Below are 17,587 nucleotides of genomic sequence, written 5' to 3' on the forward strand. Positions count from 1 at the left end.
GCTACATGTATGTACACAGCCTACCCCTAATGATGACCCGGCTACGTGATTTTTCTTCGAGCAAGAACTGTTGAACACAAACACTGGTTTCACGAGTACAAAACAGATCAATATGGGGATAGGATTCGATGTATATTTCGTGCTTAGTGCAAGTGAGCTGGAACATGAAATATCTGTGAAGTTTCATAATTAATCTTGAAGATGAATATGGTATAAGTGGAGCAATTAGCTCATTTGGACGTCGAGATTTGTAAAGGAAAAGTAGCTGTCAATATATGAACGGCTACAATCGACCGCGTACGCTCTGTGTGTGGCCAGCTCGTCATGTGTGGTAGATATGGGCCGCGCTGATTGGCTGGACGTGGGGAATGGGGGCGGAGCGAAAAAATGGTGAAAGAGTAGTATAGCTTGAATAGGTTGCAGAGTTGGATATTCTTGGTTATGAATCTCTGTCGTGGTGCACGTCGGAATCCTGAATCAGCCTCAGTGAGATAAACCTCCATGCCAATGTACGCTTCACGCACCTCGCCAGGCGAAGTCCACCCCGGCAGCGCCCCGGTATCGAATCAAGGAATGGCGATGCAACCTTATCATTCAGCGGCTCCTTCCATACCTGGCGTCATGCATTCGGTGTTTCCACCAGAACAGGGCTACTATCGGCACCCGACCTACTCGGGCATGCCGATGTCGATGTATGGTCATGAGCAGTATCCAGGCATGGCTCGATCACCGTATGGACCTTATGCCCCTCAGCAAGCCAACCCAAAGGACATGGTCAAACCTCCTTATTCTTACATTGCTCTCATAGCCATGGCCATCATGAATGCTTCGGACAAGAAAATCACCCTCAACGGAATATACCAGTTTATCATGGACAGGTTTCCGTTCTACAGGGAAAACAAACAGGGTTGGCAGAACTCGATACGTCATAATTTGTCTCTGAATGACTGCTTTATCAAAATACCTCGGGATGATAAGAAACCAGGCAAGGGGAGCTACTGGAGTCTGGATCCTGATAGCTATAACATGTTCGACAATGGGAGTTATCTGAGGAGGAGAAAGCGTTTCAAGAGGAAAGATATGATGAAAGGAGACAAGGATGACCGTGAGTGTGACCAGCTGAGGAAGGGTCAAGAGGAAGGGGTGAACCATCCGACTGGACAGCAGAGTGAGGAGAAACTGGGTAAGCCCAATGGGGTTGTGTGTACTGGTGAGATGGGTGATAGTTCCATAAATCGTGATGTGATTCAAACGAGTGCCGCTTTGATAACACCCAAAGTAGAACCCATGGACTCCCCTTCGGACGTTTTAAATGAACCCTCCCCAACCCAACCCCATCATCAGATGGCAGTAGATAACCCGCTGCTCGAACCCTCACACCACTCGGCTAACTACACGGTAGATTCCCTCATGGCCATGCGACAGCGCGGAGAAGGCGTTGTCACCATGGTCGGCGGTGGGACGGGGAGCGACATCCAAGCCAGCACTCAGGCCTTACCTCCCCGCACGGGTCAGCTCCTATCTCCGCAGCCGCTCGGGTACTCACCGCAGCTCAATCAGTCTCAGTTCAACCGAATCACTTGCTCCAAGCGACCCGTGGTCAGCTCGCTGAATCAATACCAATGTCCAACTTCATACGATCCTGAATCTATGGCGATGGGTAAGCATATGGCCATCGCACCAACACCTGAAGAAATTCAACATGAGCATGGACTCAATCAACGCCTCAGCCCTCCCGGCCCTAGCCCGATCCTTACCACACCATCGAGCACCGTGAATGTACACCGCTCGAATTCATGGTACCACGGTACAAGTCCCGATGTGCACTCATCGACGTCGAGTCAAGACCATTACGGCGGTATGTACAACCCTCAAAGATCTGTGTCTCTATCACATGCTGCACATCAAAACGGTCAACTATCATCCTCAGCGAATGCCAACGAAAGCTGCCAGCTCTCGATGTCGGCGATGAGCAGCTACCGGTCATCATCCTCAGGTTCGACCCCAGCTTCTATGTACCCGCCATCAGCGCATTACAGCTACGATTGTTCGAAGTACTGATGAGACTATGCCAAAAAAATGACGTTTGAACTTTCGATTGGCGAAAGAAAAACAAAAACGCTTGATACCAAAATCATTATGAACATCAATGGTCTGGTTGTGTGTTTAGTGTAGTCAAAAGTTCGCGATGAGTGATTGTGATGGTGTGAAGATATTCCATCTTTCTTTGAAAGGAGGAGCAACAAGAGGACAGACAGACAGATAGACAAACACATATACTGGTGGGTCAAGTCTACAATAAATTTCATATATTATTTATGTTGATCTCTGTTAAAATTTTAATGATTAATTCAGTCAGAAGATATAGATAATATTTACCTGGTACTTATGTTTACATTAACTGTGTAAGGTCCGAATGGTTAAAATCGTATATTCTCTGTTCAAAATTTAGCCCATAAGTAACAGTCTTTCAAATTATTAACAAACAAAATCTCATGAAAGTAACAGAAGTACATGTAGATAGTTTTCTGAAAAGTTAAAAATACTTTTTTTTCCTCCTGATATACCAAAGTTAACATGGGGTGGTATTGTGCATTATAGTCTAATGTTTGTTTGTATATGTCTTATATCTTACCTCGCGTTATTTTCTTTTTCTTAATTATTTTTTGTTTGTAGTATGAACTAGAAAAATGTTGATGCTAATAAGTTGTCACTATCCTGATAGTGTCAGTCTCTCTTTCGGTTGGCAAATAAATCTCTTGGAAATTTGAAGAAAAACAAGTTTGGTAAAGTTTACATTTACAGACCTGAGAATTTTAAATCCCCTCTCTCCAACAGAGAGAGAGAGAGAGAGACAAAAATCTGACGATCGCGGTTATAATTTTTCTTCTGGATTCTTCGTCTTCAATAACTCACGTTACTGAGCAACAGTTATTAGTAAACAGACTACAGTAAAATATCACAAAATATTTCCCTACACTTTGTTGTACAAACAAGGCACCAGACTACAAAAGCTATCAAAAGGTGTAATTCCAATCAACTAATCTGGGCTGTACCTTTGTGATAGGGGAGAATTAGTAGACCACCAAATTGTTATAATCTCTACAATGACAATGATGTGGCGGTCCCTTTGATCTTGACGTTAGTTGTTGGAAATATCGATGACAAAGTGATAAGCATCATTCATATTTCTTTTATGTATCGCCTGAAAACTATCTTTACGTTGTTGTTAACTTAATTTTGTTCCAGAATAATTTCATACGGTGTATTGCCATTTAAATCCATCCTTCGGTGTAGGGGTTTACGTTACCGTTGCACGGACGCACTTGTCATGGTGTATTGTTCCGATAAACCAACATAACTTCTGCATATTATTTACTGTTTTCTTTAAATTCTGGTCAGTATATAGGTTGGGAAATCTTCTCAAGTTAAATGGTTTTCGGGGCTAGCTTTAAACAAAGCAGTCGAAAAATCCTTTCCAAAAATCATGGCAATTGCGTCCATTGTTATAAGGGTTTGTTATGAAATTCATCGTCGAATTTAGAACGAGAATTTGTGTAAAGTGTTTATTGTGTCGTTGGTATTTCTAATGCAGGGTTCTCTGATATAGACCTTATGCAAAAACTAAAGAGCTGCTGAATGTTTAGAATTCTAGCTCATTTGTCATGGGTGTATATTTGTAGTGTACGTACGTGTACATGTACCTGTTCTAATCTGTTGTGAGATAAGAAATTGTGTTCTGTAATAGGTTTAGACTTTTATCGTCGACAGGGAAAGAGGGAAAGGATAACGAATGTCAAAGTCTTGTCTTCCACTTCTCAAACAAAACCTAGAACATCACAAAGCACGAGATGTAAATTATGGCACGGATAAAACAGGGTTCTTCATGGATAATGGATTCTTTTCTCTAATACTTTTTACGAAAGTTTTATGTGCATATCATTATAGATCTGACCAATCAGAAGAGTTTATTGATTGTGATTAGAGATGTCTGTTAGAGCGTAGCTTAATTTTTGCCTAAGTGTCTACCGAACCTCGATGATGCAACCGTTAATAGTCATACTTTATTCAGATAATTTTCCTCATACGTGTATTTATATTTTTTATTGTTTTAATTTTTTACATATATTTTATTGATAAAGAATAATTTCTTACACCGATTCGCATAAAATTTAACTCACTTGTATCCCCATGATTATGAAAACGAATTTTGTAAGCGATTTTCATTTCGATAGAGAGGAGAAAATAACGACCGATGACCCGAAAGATGAAGAAACTATATTTTTCACTATCCAATGAAAAGAGCAAGCAGGGGTTGCTAACCGATCTAATTCCTTTCTATTTCATCTCACCTTTCAGTACAAATTGAATTAGTTCTTGAATGCATAGATTAAACTCCATGTATAAATAGAAATGTCAATACTGTCTCGGCTCTTGGGTGTACTATTGTTACGGGAGTGATCTCAGTGAGGGCGGCTGGAGATTTCACTGTCAATATCTCGCTCTCGTCGAAGAAACTTGCCCCCTTTTGGGTAGCCCGACATGATCTATGTTTTCGTAATAATCGTCCTTATGACTTTGATTTTGATGTTAAAGTTCAAGTGAAGTATTTTTTTTTGTAAGATAAATAAATTACGGATATTTTTAAGTGTTTAGATAAACTTTAGATAATAAGTAAGAAGGACTTTTGCTCCAATTTACCACGTGAAATAGGTCATTCCTGATAACAAAAGATATTTCTCAAGTTTCTAATTCCCGTTACTACCGTCTATGAATGAATGTTGAAAAGGGGTCGAAGCAACGTCCTAAGTATGTGTGAAAATGTTATCAACTCCCGAAGTGCTAAAAGAAGAAAAAAGATAATTTAAATAAACACTATCATTGACTGGTTTAGAGTAACAAGTCAAATTTGCAGTCGCAAATTGGGGGTAACTCTCTACGGAATCATATTCCTATTAAGAATCGAACCCGCGAGACCTGAATTAGACTATGGCGTAATATGTAGAGTGCCATATTTCAAGGCATCCTATTCTTCCCTTATATAGTTTTCATCACACGATTCACATGCATCGACTTAATATGCCGTACATGAAATAAATCAATATGGCAGTTTTGGTAGAGTGTGAGGTGGTGTCGCTATGTAAATGTTGCCCGTCACCTGAGCCTTACACTCGGGCTAGCTCACGCGTCTGTAATCTCGACGTTTTATACGTGCATTCGAGTCGCTCCGTCGAACCTCTTATCGGGGTAGGAGAAGAAGAAGAAAAAAATGTATGGGGAGAGACAGAAAAAAATGGTTTCAATCGGATTAATTTTCCATGAGTGAGTTTTGAGATTACGATTTAATTGAAATCTCGACCCCGTCTGACAGACAGCAGGCATGGCAGGGCTGGTGTGATGCAGGCTTAGATTGGGGGAGACTCGAGTGTTGTCTGTATGCTCACGTAAATTATTCTTGCCATAAATCATGACCATTATACATCAAGTTTTGTCTGCCAAAAGCAACACTGATACTTAATTGAGATAGATATTTTAACGTTCGAATTGCTGTCATTAGTCGTATTGAGTTTTCCTGTTTATGAATACCAAAACATTGTTTTGACGTCATATTTTATTGTGTCAAAATAAGTTCATATTTCAGAACGTCAAGAACTCAGACCATGCAGTGCTAAATATTATTTTTGTAATTTCACATGTGTTTATTTTGTAAGATCTCATGTAAATGTTACGTCACCATTTTCGTTCACTGTTAAGTTTAATTAGTCCTTGTTTATGTTGCTTCCATGATATAATTAAAGTAGTCCTTAAGTCATATTCTTTCTTTATTTAGTAATATTAAACGGCAATAATTTTTGCCAAAGTGAAATTAATTAATAACAAGGCCCAAATGTGTACATTTTGTAGTCTTAAGTCATGTAGAACTTAATAAGATTAGCAAAGGATAGTATATTTACTATTTAATTTCCGCAGCCGGTTTCGTGTAAGAAATTTTTCAGTTGTCAGTTCGGGAATTCGAATATTTCGATTTTCTATTTTTACGTCACATCACTCTTTTATCGTGTTTCTTTTTTCATGTCAGGGACAATAATTGATGTAGTCCAAGCAAAGTTTATAAATGTTCAGTGAAAAAATATTAACTATTGTTTTTATGAATATTGAAAATAAAGAGAGGCATCATTCTTGCTCAATGAAAAGGAAGAGATTATTTTCTATGATTTATTATTTTACAATGTTTCATATTTTCCTGACCTGCCTATACGTATTTGTAATTAGAAAATTGGTTTATCAACTAATATTCTTGAATATTTTTAAATAATTTTTTATAATTGAACACATTAATTGTTATTCTCAATTTGACATGCATGCATAGGAACTATCTTCCAAATGTAAAGTCAGGTACTTGTTAGGACATGTGTAGAGAGGAGCAAATCGTCTAAATTCATTCATTACATCCATCAAATTCAAGCCTGCCAGATTCCTGGACATAATGCCTAAATACAACATTATGTATTTCCAACTTAAAATTCATATTTTGTTTGATTTTTTTTCTTGAAATGAAATATACCGTAAGTATTCACCACCAAACACTTAGGTACGAAGATATAGATATGATTTTTTTTTCTTCTACACTTCCAGAACGCATCTCTCGCAATCTAGGATATCATTGAATAAAATTATGGATCTTGCCCATAGCCTACTGGTGTTTATCGATCCTCTATATAACCACAAGAAAAGCCCATTCTACCCCCAAAAGAGGACTCACCATTATACCCAAGGGAAGATTTGTTGGTCGATCGAGATAGATGATAGGATGAAGAGCTGTTATAAGCCAAAATGGGAATATAATTTTGCCCCTTGTCGGTAATATAATTTATGTATTTCAAAAAAGGGAACTGGTCTAAGGTTTTTTTTAACATGGAGGAAATGCGGATGCACGTATTGACGATGAGTGATGATGGAATTTGTTATAATCATAATAGTTGTGATTCCGCTATTACGTCAAATTATGATGATGAGACTGATTGCGTTTTTGATGATGGGTGTACTAGTGATTATAACGCTGATATTGGTGGTAATTATGCTGCTGTTGATTGTGATAATAAGTGATGACGTTGATGTTTTATGATGATGATGATAATGATGATGATGATGATGAATACACGATCGCAAAGAATAAACGAAACATCAACCTAAGACAATTTAAGTAACCTTGTGCGAATATTACAATGACGTATTACGTAATCACGTACAACATTGCATTAAAATAACTCCTTAGTTGATATCTCGAAAGTCTTTGCGATCGGTTTAATTATGACTATGCGAATGATTTTGATGACTATAATATTAATACAAATGATGATTTATTTTTTTGATATATTTATTCAATTTCAAATTTCAACACAACATCAAATGCTATACATGTAACGCATAGACAATGATAAAATGATGATAATACATATAATAACAATTATTATACAAAACGATTAAAAAAAGAACAACAACAAGACAAAATGCCTGGGGATTGCCAAAAGAAATGCTTCTGCTGCCGCTGATGGTGATGATGCTGACGATGATGGTGATGATAGTGGTGTTGGTGGTGATGGAATATAATGATAATAAAGTTCATGAAGCTGTCAAAATTGCATCATATTTTTGATACTAATCACGCGCTGAAATCCAAATCAAGATACGATTTATAAACTTAATACACTTTACTGACATGCAGATACAAATACTTGCTCATTAATCATTCACTGTCACTAAATGTGAAGTTGCAAAAAGAAAGTGATTTGTTATGGTTAAATCTTCCATTATCATGATCATATTTCATGAACGTAGATTGTATACGAAACAGCTATTGCGTCATACAATACAATCTCTTGTTTTCTTTTGGTATGATAATATAAATAGAATTCTTTATAACAATCTTTACCATAATCGTTTATTTCGGTAAATGGGCTATATGATTAATGATGACGATGGTGATTGTGATGATGATGGTGGTGATGATGATGATGATGATGGTGGTGGTGATGATGATGTTCATGATGACAGTAATGTTTCTAACCAGCTGATGACGATGAAGATCATTAAAGACAGTGGTTTATCTGAGATGATGCAAAATAAAGACAGATGAAAACACCCGTATATAAATACGTTACGGTGTGGCAACATTATTTGATGAGAATGGATCAGTTCGAGAGAATAATCGCGAATTATCAATGTTCATTCCATGAACCAAAGCGGCTCTTATTATAATTAAAATTAATATTATGGCGATTAGTGATTACAAAACCGTTTAAACAATAATCATCCTAAAAAAAAATAATTTTTAATTACATGAAACATCATTTTAACTATTCCATATTTTTTTATACTGCTGTTTCTAACACAATTGAGATAGTTGACACACAAATATGATCATGTCACTGTTCTTCTTCTTACTTTGAAGTTAAAGCCCCTCTAAAGTGTTTTGAGCCCGAAATTCGACCAAAATTTGATGGCAAAATTTCACTTAAATTTATTGTATCATTATGTGAAAGAAAATGTCATTTAGGACACACTTCTGCAAAGATCCCCCCTCCCCCCCCCCTAAAAAAAAAAATTGTTTGAACTTTGAAGACATATATAGATAACAGAAAACATAATTTCGGTTTTCTAAATTTTTGTATTTTTTCATCAATATTCGACTTCAAACACATTTGTTTTGCAAATCCTTGCAGAAATGTGTCTTAAATGACACCCTCTTTCATATTATAATTCAATTTAAGTGAAATTTTGCCATCAAATTTGGGGGCTCTCAACTCTTTTAGAGGGGCTTTAAACTTAAATTTGTATTATAATTTCAACGCAAATCGACAGACTATCCCAGTACGTGTTTTGTAATATGCTTTGATACTAAACATACTAGGAAGCTATACTGTCTAATTGAGCTCGTAAATAATAGGTGTATTTAAGGAATGCTATTACTTCTCTCTTGTATTTGACTCTTGAGAACAATGTTATTCAAATATTTATCTTCCTCTTTCTTTGTTATTCTTCCCAAGCGTGCCAAGGGGAGACCGAGAGCAGACAAAGATACACTCGTCAACATGAACAGGCCACAAAAGAACTCCACATAGAAAAGGCTTTACAAAAATGTCTTTTTGCACATGGATCTTAATAAATGAACTGTTTTTAACAAATTAATCACAAATTTAAACATTCCTGATTGATGATTGATTATAATCAACCCCTAATCAGATTATTTCATGCTTAAAAGGGCATGATATCATTTTTGGTTGTTAAGGTAAACAAGAATGTATGTTTCTTTCCCCTTTCACTGCATGTCTACAGTGCAATCCAATTTCTAAACAAATTATTTACTTGAACTTGCAAATAATACGTAACTTGCTTGAATTTAATATTCAGTACAACTATGATTCATTAATATTATCAATCAAATTTACTTATAACTGAATTACTAAAAATCATTTCAATAAAAAAAATTATACTTTTTGAACATTCAGTGCAAATATGTTATCTTTGTTTTCGGTTTTGTGTCTGAAATATAAATTAGGCTTGGAAGTGGAAATACCACTGACCTCTTTTTGACGTATGGTATTTCATTACGAAGGAAATTCGGCAAAATGTGAGAAAAGATGCATTTCCGTATTACTAAGAAAGTATAAGTCAGGTCACACAAAAAAGTAAAGATAAGATTTTATAATCACGACAGCTTGGACACGGTTGAGCAAGAAGGGTTCAATGCAGTCAGTATAATGTTTGAACCCTGACAAGTATATATTGGAGTATACTACTCAAGAAAATACATGTGTTTACTATTATCGACGGTTCTTACCCAATATACAAAACTAGAACGCAATCATATAAGAATTCTTTAATATATAAACAATTAAAAATGTATAATTATGATGACGAAGAAATATTTAGCCCTGTAAAGCTTGTGTTCTTGTACATATATCCACATTTTCTGCGATGCGGGTTGTGTTGAATAACTATCCTTCTTAACTTATTACAAAAATACATTCTGCATAGTTTCAATGCATATGATTATAGTTCAATGTGTAAAAAAAAAAACTTTTTACTTTCACTTTGTAATCTACCTTTGTTTATCAAATGCATAATTGCTTTTACAAATGTCGATTTTGTAGAACAAAATATGTCGATTTTACCCTTTTTTTTCTTAGTGTCTTGCTGTTCATGATATTTTGATAGGTTATTGTAGCTCAGAGCCCCAAACTTTTAGAGATAACAAAACATAATAACCTTTACTTGTATTGGTTATAGTTCTGCCTTTTGTACTATTATAGGATAGACATTCCAATGATATGCTTCAAGTAAAAGAAATATGTTGTGTTTGCCACATCATAGAATACTGTATCTCCTTTTCACTTGTTAAAGTTTATTGTAATTCATTGAATAATAATTTATTTTTTTTCACTTCGGAGAGGTGATAGGATATACCACTTAAATGTTATGAACAATTTCGATTTGCCACACTAATCATAATCATTCTTCGTATATCGTTTCCAATACAATTGATAAAGTTTATAGTTTAATGAATGCAAAGGTTAATGCACTTCTGTCTTACAAAATGATTAATGCCTTCTTCCTTATACATCAATTATTTATGATAATACGTGAAAGTAGATCAGACCCACTTATTGGCTTTCTTGACATGCTTTGAAATTAGTCCTGGGTATCACAAAGATCTCTCTTCAACACACAGATTCCAATTAGGAGTTTATCGCTCCTTCGTTATCTGATGCAGCGCAAAATGGACCGTATGACCATCATTGTGTGTATCTATCCCCCTTAAACTACGGATCTCCGAGCGTTCTCTAGCCCGGCGGCATAGGGAGCCCCGCACCTCGGGTATCCGCTGGTCGGAATATACTCGCTGACGATATCATATCACACCAAATCAATTACGCTCCGCTCTTGTACACGGTAATCTGTCATGTACCCCGACTTGAAAGAGAGGGGGAAATATCGAAATTCATTACTGATGATCTCTTTTCCCCCTTCTCCAACAGTTCTCTACTCTCTAGTCCAATCGAGCCGGTGTGGTGCAGAGCGAGAGCTGGATATGAACTCGAGGGGGTTTGGGAGGATAGGGGGTAAAGGGATCTCAGTTCTCAAAGCGGCAACGACACAAAATTAGGCTCGTGCAATGCGAATACGATGAAAATTGACTTGAATTTTAATCAATGTTGGCTTAAGATCGGGTGTAAGATATCACTTACTGCGGTGTGTTCTGAAAACGGAACACGTGTGTGGGGGTGAACTTGATAGCCATATATGAATTTATGAGGGAAAATGGACCCTCGAAGACACGGCAGAATGACGTTAATACCTCGGGTGTAATCAGAGGGAGCTGGTTGGCTGAGCCCTCTTGTATGAGACGTCCATGTGTACCATTGGATCAGCGAAAACACACACACACACACACATACACATACACACAATTCAACATAAAACATCATAGTTAATTAGTTCAGATCAATTAAATGATATTTGTATACTAAAATTAGTAAGTTGAAAGGCGAGATAACTTTGGAAGCGATGAGACAAATGACACCATTTTACATACTCCGTGTATTTAAATCATATGGTACAGAATTGTTATATCCCCTTTAGTTTTATAACACACCTCCCCCTCCTCCGTGTCCTTATTCTATCCGGTATTTCTGTACCAAAATGTGGAGGTGTGGGAGCGTTGTCTCCTTTGCCCATGTTATTCAATCTACCACTTTTAAGAGCAGAAACCAGGTGAAATATAAGAAATAAAGAAGAAAACGCAGAAATAGAGACAACAATCCAAAAGAAGAATTAAGGAATGCAAATGTTACAAACACCGGTAGCTCCCTGAGTACTCTTCACAAACCGATAAGGAGAGTGTGGAAGCAAAATTCGATGAAATCGTGCAAACATTATCGATCGATCGGATCGGTTTTCCCGCCAAAAACCATCGACAATATAAAAAGCAGACGACAAGAAGTGTTGGCTTGGAGTACGGAATCCACGATGGAAATGTAGTAAGATTTTGAGTGGATATTGATTCGAATAGAGCTCACGATAATCTCTTTTTCGGCAAGGTGTTCGGTGGGATTGAAAGGGAGAGAGATGTTTGGGGTTACCGCAGTTTTACGTCTGTGGAATATTTGATTTGTTTTTCGCGAGGAAAATGTGACATCTGTTGCATCTGTGTGTGCTATATTTCAGGTGTTTTCCACAAGACCGTATTCTTTCTTGTAGGTTTTTTTTAGACCAGAATGATTTAAAGGAACAGCTATAAAACAGCTAATCTAATGTAATTGTATATTGCCTGCTACACAAACAGAAATTGATGATCTTGAAATATGCTGATAGCGTTATGTTCAACAAACTCAACTGCTTAATTAATCCACGATATTCTACTCTGTTATCTGTTTTGTCATTTATTATCGACGTGACACCATGTGTGCCAAATAACCATCGGTATTCGAGAGCTTTCGTGACATTCTTATATTTTTACATATTTTTTATTTCCCTATTTTAACCATGTTTACCACAACTCCTACGCGTCCTCATTCCTCATAAAAAAGTGATAAAATTATGATTATAGCTTGTATAAACCATACACTCAAAGTATCCTTCCGAAGTATCGCCTCCGCCATCGCCTCCTCTTTTTCCACCTCCTCCGCATTATCTTAATCTCCTGCATGCCACCATTTTCTTAACCGTCATCAGAATATTTTAAATAGTCATTAACATCTGTATAATGATCATTAATTCATTAACGTCATTTATAGTGGACCTGCATGAAAATCCTTTTGGTAGATCAAGAAGGCGTTTACTTCTGCCATACGTTTACTACCAGTTCTACTACTACTTCGACGATGATAAAAAATTATACTCAGTCTGGTACTATAGCATGACTAGACAACTTCTACTTCTACTGCTACTACTACTACTACTACAACTACTGCTACTACTACTACTACTACTGCTACTACTACTACTACTACTACTACTACTACTACTTCTACTACTACTACTACTACTACTACTACTACTACTACTACTACTAGTAGTAGTAGTAGTATCACCATTTACTACTAGTACTGGTACTACAACTTTTACTACTACTACTACTACTACTACTACTACTACTACTACTTCTACTACTACTACTACTACTACTACTACTACTACTACTACTACTACTACTACTACTAGTAGTAGTAGTAGTAGTATCACCATTTACTACTAGTACTGGTACTACAACTTTTACTACTACTACTACTACTACTACTACTACTACTACTACTATTACTACCTCTAATAATGCTACTAATACTATAGTACTACTTCTACCACTATCATTTAAACCATGCTATCTCCAATACTATTGTCTTAGCCCGGCATAATACTAAATATTGTTGACGATTTGCCTTCTATTTTTCCTTTTTTTTTCTCTTGTTTCATTAGCCTTCTATCATTTCAGGAATACCATTGCCCTCATAATCACCGTTTCCTCAAGATCTCTTTCCTTTTCATAATCTCTATCATCTTACCACCACCAACACCACCACAACCACCACCATCACCATCATCTTCACCGTTACTCTGATCACCACCATCATCGTCATTATCCTTAGCCATTAACATCACTATCATCATCTCTGTTATCTCCATGTTACACGGACCCCAAGGACCACTGACTTCGGTTATCATACCCGCTGAGACTGACTTCAAATTGGTAATTAATGTACCATCACGAGAGCAACGTCTACAGCACAAGCAACTTAAATTTAACATCATGGGAGCAACGTCTACAACACGAGCAACATCGATGTACCATCGCAGAAGCAAAGTCTACAACACAAACAACGTCGATGTACCATCATAGGAGCAACTTCTACAACACAAACACATCGATGTACCATTAGAGGAGTAACGTCTACAACACAATCAACATCGACGTACGATCATGGGAGCAACGTCTACAACACTAACAACATCAATGTACCATCATATAGTAGCAACGTCCCCAACACAAGCAACATCGATGTACTATCATAGGAGCAACGTCTACAACACAAGCAACATTTTCTCTTACCATGAAGTCATCGTCATGATGGATCGTGTGCGTCATTACTTGACTGCAAGGAGACATGGGTGAGTTCAAATTCAAAACCTTAAATTTGAAAGTAAATTTATTTTTCTGCCTACATTAACGCTTTACTTATTGGAACCAAGTGATTCCTATAGTAAACATATGGAGAATATGATCATTCAGTACTCAACGGGCTAAAATGGATGATAATTGTGAGCGTTGGAAACATACTTGTCGAAAATATTATATTTGAAAATTTAAGAAAGGAGAACTACACTTGAAACCTAGGCTTTCGTTAATTGCCAGTTTAAAGATAATGTTATTTAACTCACCTTAACAACACATTAACCTTTAACAACTTAGGCCTAGTATGTGAACGAGCTCGATGTAGCTTTGCAACATTAAAAGGATTTTTGTGGAAATGTCTCATAATCAAAATAAAAATAGAAACATGTTATTACTAGGACCAAATCCGCCAAGTACTCGTGGTACACTGTACAAGTAGTCGGATATGGTTGTTATAATTATGTGAGCAGTGTTCTTTTATGTTCACAACCTTCAGCCAGGTTTCATAACTTTTTCGAAAATTAAAAAGTTTCAAACAACGTTACCCGTGATTATAGATATTCATTGCATATCAAAAATAAATTATTAAATCTAGGCACTTTGTTTTATAGATGCAGTTTCATCATCAGTACTTAATATGCCCTACATAAGATGTTATTCGGTACGTGATAATACATGTGTGGTGAGTCGAGGCTACTATATACAACCATACAAGAAAATTAGGATTGGATGAGTAATGTAGATTGATCTTCGGTTCGAGATTGACATCATAAAGGAGGAAATAATTAAGAATATTTTTATGCAGGAAGTAATTTCCACGTTGATCTATTTGATAACATATAGCATAACATCGTATAGCCTATCATTGTGTTGTTTATAATATAAATCGCATTTTTATGCACGCAAACACAACCTGGCAACCGTTATTGGTTAATACAAAACAAACTTATTTAATCGTCTTCTGTATCCTGATATCAATAGCTATTTGTCAATCTAAAGACGCTACCCCCCCCCCCTCCCCACAATCATGCCAAAGCGGTCCATCATGGAACAATTTAACAATTTTCCACCACTTTTTATTGAGGTTCTACCAAGAAAGTTTGATCACAGACCTACGCTGAGCGTGGTAGACGCTGATATCAGATATATCATACTTGGATATATTTTGCTCTCGTTCACAATCTCGGGCATCTAATCGGGCTCACCGATCTCGTCGTGCTCGGCAACAATGACCTTTGAACTTGGAAGAAACTCGGCGAGTCTGGTTGTACTATGTTTACATAATGTTGTGCGGTTGCTCCAGTCTGTATTCTCTGAAAACATCAACGTTAAAAAAAGTCATGATATGGATGTTGTATGTATCGTTCCAGGGAGAAGTCCTTAGCACGTGTGATTTCACTAGTACTGACTGTTTATAATATAGCTAGGGAGACGTTTCAGAGAGGCTTTACCTGGTATAGCAGTTGTAAGGACTCAACATACAACAATGCAAACGTTCAAATCGTTTGATTTCAAAGCGACTTTGCATTAAGTTCCCTCAACTTTGGAATTATATAATCAAAAGAAAGAAAGGATATTAAAGAATTGTGATAAAACAATGAATTTATTTATTTATTTATGCCCTATACCTTCATTGAGCCAAACAATAACAATCTGCCAAAACGTTATAGAAAATCATTGTATTTGTTTTTCTTTCTTTAATACAATCAATACTCTCATATGTACATAACGTTGGTCTGGTAAGTAATGTTTATTGATAACAGTATTTTATTTTATTTTTGCTCAAACCTATTTTGCATATTTGTAAGACAAATTTTGTGACGTCGATTTTCAAATAAGTTGAAACCTGAATGCGTTATCATTACACCTTTTTTTCAACCTTTGATAACTAAAACGTAACTACTAGCTTTATTTATAATATAACAAGTTTAAACAAGTAAATAGTAGTATTGAAATCAATTACTGATTATGGTTATTTGGAATAGACTAGACGGAAAAGGTAGTAAGGAAATAAACATATAAAACTCTTGTATAAATTACAACGTGACAAGTTTAAACAATTCAGTGTGATTTCGAAATCCATGCATTCCACTCAAAAATATCTGTTTACTAGCAAGTATTGCTATAGACATAGCTCACAAATGCAAGGACGGAAGCAAGTAAATCGTAAAGCACTGGCGTGATGTGACCGTTATTGTACATAACGTAGCGTCTTGCATGAATACTTCCACCGAATTCTTGTGGCATTTCTTTTCAATTTCTTCCCTCGTTTTTTGACACCCAATCATTTTCCACAAGAGTAACCAGGTATTCTTCAACTTGCCGGACAACACACGGGCCAAGAATGGCAGGGTTGCGTGCCCTCCAAGCTGGAATTTTGGAAAGAAATATGTAGGAAGCAAAGGGGAGCTATGAAAGGGGGTGCCTTGGACGGACATCCAGGCCGAGACCCCCGGCTGAGCGAAGACTCAGTGTTCCGAAAGGACCCGAGAGCCAGGTTCATGGCCATTTAATAACAGAGACAGATTCAGTCGAAATAGATTGCTAATCAGAAAAGTGCACTGTTGATTTTGAGGGTTTAAGCTGGGTTAAATTGATCCCTTGCGTACATGCAGGCATTCTCAAACACGCTTTAAAGGGATTGTTCGTAAAGTCAGGGCATGTTTACGGCTACTTTAAGGATTATAAACAAACTGAAAATCGCAAATCAACTAAGAGACCAATTAATTAGCATTTAATTATATTTGTTAGAAAACATAGGCAATTCAACTGAAGTGTATCGTAAATGTGCAGTTAGTATATTAATTTCATGTTCAATAAGCAGGCTACTGTAAGAAATTACGATTTAATTTTGGGAAATAATTATAACTAGGCTATAATGAATAGCACTTTCGATTTATTTAAATAGCCACCCATTTGGCATATCCTGTGTTGCTACGTGATAAGTATACATAATATCATAAATATATCAATACAGATTTTTAGATACATCCTTTTCTAGATTATTGTAATCTTATACCAAAGAAAGATTTGTTTAATAATATGAATATATGATAGCTGATGGGGATGAAAGCTAGACACTGTCCCTCATAAGATACAGATCCTTTTCTCACGTATCTGTCATAATCACCAAGATAATTTGAATGTTGTCATTCTTTCAAGCATCCAGAGCCAAGGGTCCTTGAAGAAATGAAGAAGAAAAAGGAAATAGGCATATTATGTCCTTGAACTAATTTCATTCCAAGATTATATTAGTAATATGCCGTCTGCTGTAAACACATTCCGTCTATACACAAGCATTATTACCACGTTGTGCACTCCCAAGAAACTGAATTCGAGAAAGATAAATAAACTTGATTTCAACCGATTGTTCTAATTTTTGGCACCAAATAAAAATATAACCTTTTAAGGTGATAA

The 17,587-nt window shown here is 36.4% G+C and overlaps 1 protein-coding gene across 1 annotated transcript; it reads left to right on the top strand.

Annotated features, from left to right (window-relative positions):
• The first annotated feature begins 358 nt into the window (after positions 1-358).
• Positions 359-4,205, top strand: LOC575199 (forkhead transcription factor C). Its single transcript, XM_003727734.3, has one exon. It carries the CDS (start codon positions 502-504, stop codon positions 2,059-2,061), a length of 1,560 nt encoding a protein of 519 aa, XP_003727782.1. The 5' UTR covers positions 359-501; the 3' UTR covers positions 2,062-4,205.
• The last annotated feature ends 13,382 nt before the right edge of the window (positions 4,206-17,587 follow it).

This window comes from Strongylocentrotus purpuratus, unplaced genomic scaffold (genome assembly GCF_000002235.5).
Source record: "Strongylocentrotus purpuratus isolate Spur 01 unplaced genomic scaffold, Spur_5.0 spur5_scaffold_8, whole genome shotgun sequence".
Taxonomy (NCBI): Eukaryota; Metazoa; Echinodermata; class Echinoidea; order Camarodonta; family Strongylocentrotidae; genus Strongylocentrotus; species Strongylocentrotus purpuratus.